Source organism: Myotis davidii, unplaced genomic scaffold, assembly GCF_000327345.1.
Source record: "Myotis davidii unplaced genomic scaffold, ASM32734v1 scaffold221, whole genome shotgun sequence".
Classification (NCBI taxonomy): domain Eukaryota; kingdom Metazoa; phylum Chordata; class Mammalia; order Chiroptera; family Vespertilionidae; genus Myotis; species Myotis davidii.
The window spans coordinates 7,604,125-7,606,682 of NW_006293349.1; the positions used below are offsets into that span (position 1 = coordinate 7,604,125).

Genomic DNA, 2,558 nt, shown 5'->3' on the forward strand with positions numbered 1-2,558 from the left:
TCTGCCTCGGGGCACCTGGCCCTGGGAAGAGCTGTCTGATGGTTCTGAGTACCTTTCCTGGGTCTCATAACCAGCTCACGGCATGTCGTGGGCTGCAGAAGTCATGCTTGTCTTTACCAAAAGTTCAACTCTTGAATATGGAGCTTAGGTTCATCGAAAAATCGAACAAAAATATTTCTGCAAAGATTGTTGATAGCTATTTCCACAGAATAATTCTGAGCGGAATATTCTTAAGTGCCTTTATACCTACAAAGGTGAGGCTTCAGCATATGGTACGAGTGGACTAACACCGTGCCAATCCTATCTGCAGTTCATGGAGAAGGGCCTGGTTAGTCACACTAGGTGCGTGATAACACATAATACAGAAATATAAACACACGGTAAACACTTGCAGTCAATAAAATGATAGCCCAATAACAAATGACGTTTTATTATTCAAGTGATCTTCTAAGGTCAGCACCACTGCTAATAAAAATATAGAATATGCTGAGTTCATCAATGGCAAAACCAGCTGTCCTTCCCTTGAAGGTGCCCGCATTTCCAAGCCAGCCTTCCATGGAGAAATGCAGAGCCTCTGTTCTATAGACTTTCCATCTTTACCTGCTGAAATCGGGGCGAGGCACAGGCCCCCCACCCGCCCCCCGCAGAGCACGGAGGGCAGAGAGGGACCCGCGGGGCCACCAGACCCATCCCCGCGCTCTGGGCGCCAGACGCGGGGGTCCCACGCTTCCTGGTGTAGCCGTCGAAGTAAAAGTGCGATTCACAGCTCGGCAGGTGCGAAGGCTTCGGTTTCCACTCAAATTGATGTCTCCCCCTTTCATACTATTTACAATGTAAAGGAAATAGATCAATTCTTCCTGTCAACTAAGGTTTTTAAAGGCCGAGATTGGGCTCTTTCCGCGTTGAGTGGTGAGGGATGCGCCTCTCTCTCTCTCTCTCTCTCTCTCACTGTAGACTATAGTGAGGCTCAGTGGGTTAGCATAGGGCAGGAAGATGGCGACCCTTTGAAAGCAATGACAACAAAAAGGATTTTTTTCAAAAGACATTCGAACCGGTGAGGGCTTGCCCTGTATACACACACCATGGCTGGATCCATTGTTGGATCCAGGAAGGAGGCGTTGGGTTCCTTAGCCCTGTGTGTGTGCCTGCGTGTGGGAGGGGCATTGTTCAGGGTCATTAGGACCCTCACTTCCTGAGACCCCTCCAAGGGGCACCGTGCTGGCCGAGACCTTCAGTCTTCTTGCTGGGAGGGTAGAGAAGTCCCCCTGGTACCAGGCACATTCGTGAGAAAATGACGCAGGGTCTCGGTTAGCAACCGAAGGCGGCATCTGTCAAACAGAGGCGTTTATCTGAGAGACGTGTGACCGTGCGTCTATGTACGAACACATTGATTCTTCTTCCTGGTCTGGGAGGCTGAGCCCAAATGTACGCGGATGAGGAGGGGCCTGAGCCTGGGAAAACCCAAGGCGTTACCTACACGCACAGAGTCACACAGGAAAGCCGCGGCCGCTGTGGGAATGACCGTGGGCAGGGCCCTGGGCTGGGCTCCCTGTTACATGCACGTGACCTGCGTGACCCCGTCCTCCTGGTCCAACTGCCCGTCGTCCAGGTCCCGCAGGACGCCCAGCCCCGACAGCGCGGGCCCCTGCACCCAGGGCTCTCTGGCAGGAGGCGGGGTGCCCTCGGGCGGGGCGCGGTGCTCGCTGGGCGGGGATGTGGCCGTGTCCAGGCCGATGCTCCTGCTGCCGACTCTGAGCCTGTCTTCACCTCTTACATGCCGGCTGGCCTTCCTCTGGAACACAGAGACGGGCAGCCGGGAGTTAGGAAGATGGTGCTCCCTGGCCCTCCGACCTCATGCCCACGGCCCTCCGCCCAAATATCCTTTCCCTGCTTCTTGTCAAGGCCCTGCTCATCTCAGGACCAGCTCGGCCCTTCGAGTTCCCTCCAGCCCCGCCCCTGCTCTCTGTTTCACACCCTGGGAGCTTCCTGGCACATTATGCTCATCATTGGCACGTTGGTTGTCGACATGTCTGGGCCCCTAACGACACTTCAGAAGAGAGAAGCCTGTTGAGATCATCCCTGAGGGAGCAAAGAAGGGCAAGGATACATGAAGGGTTCCATTTTTCTTCTTGGTGTTGGTTGGGATCTAACAATAGGAAGTGTTCGAGCTGCCCAGCCAGGATGGCTCAGTGGTTGAGCGCTGACCTATGAACCAGGAGGTCATGGTTCGATTCCTGGTCAGGGCACATGCCTGGGTTGTGGACTCGATCCCCAGTAGGGGGCATGCAGGAGGCAGCTGATCAATGTTCTCTCTCATTATTAATGTTTCTATCTCTCTCTCCCTCTCCCTTCCTCTCTGAAATCAATAAAAATATTTAAAATAAAAAGAAAACTAAAAGGGATACATTTTAAAAATATTTAGCCCTAACCGGGTTGGCTCAGTAGATAGAATGTCGGCCTGCAGACTGAAGGGTTCCGGGTTCGATTCCGGTCAAGGGCATGTACCTTGGTTGCGGGCACATCCCCATTAGAGGGTGTGCAGGAGGCAGCTGATCAAT

General features: G+C 53.3%; 1 protein-coding gene across 1 annotated transcript in view; it reads right to left on the minus strand.

Moving 5' to 3' along the window:
• Nucleotides 1–403: 403 nt before the first annotated feature.
• Nucleotides 404–2,558, minus strand: part of RFTN2 (raftlin family member 2) — a 41,492-nt gene continuing 39,337 nt past the window's right edge. The window contains exon 9 of the mRNA XM_006767086.2: nucleotides 404–1,792. Within this exon, the coding sequence (XP_006767149.1) occupies nucleotides 1,553–1,792 (240 nt within the window). The 3' untranslated portion in view covers nucleotides 404–1,552. The remainder of the gene's footprint in view (nucleotides 1,793–2,558) is intronic.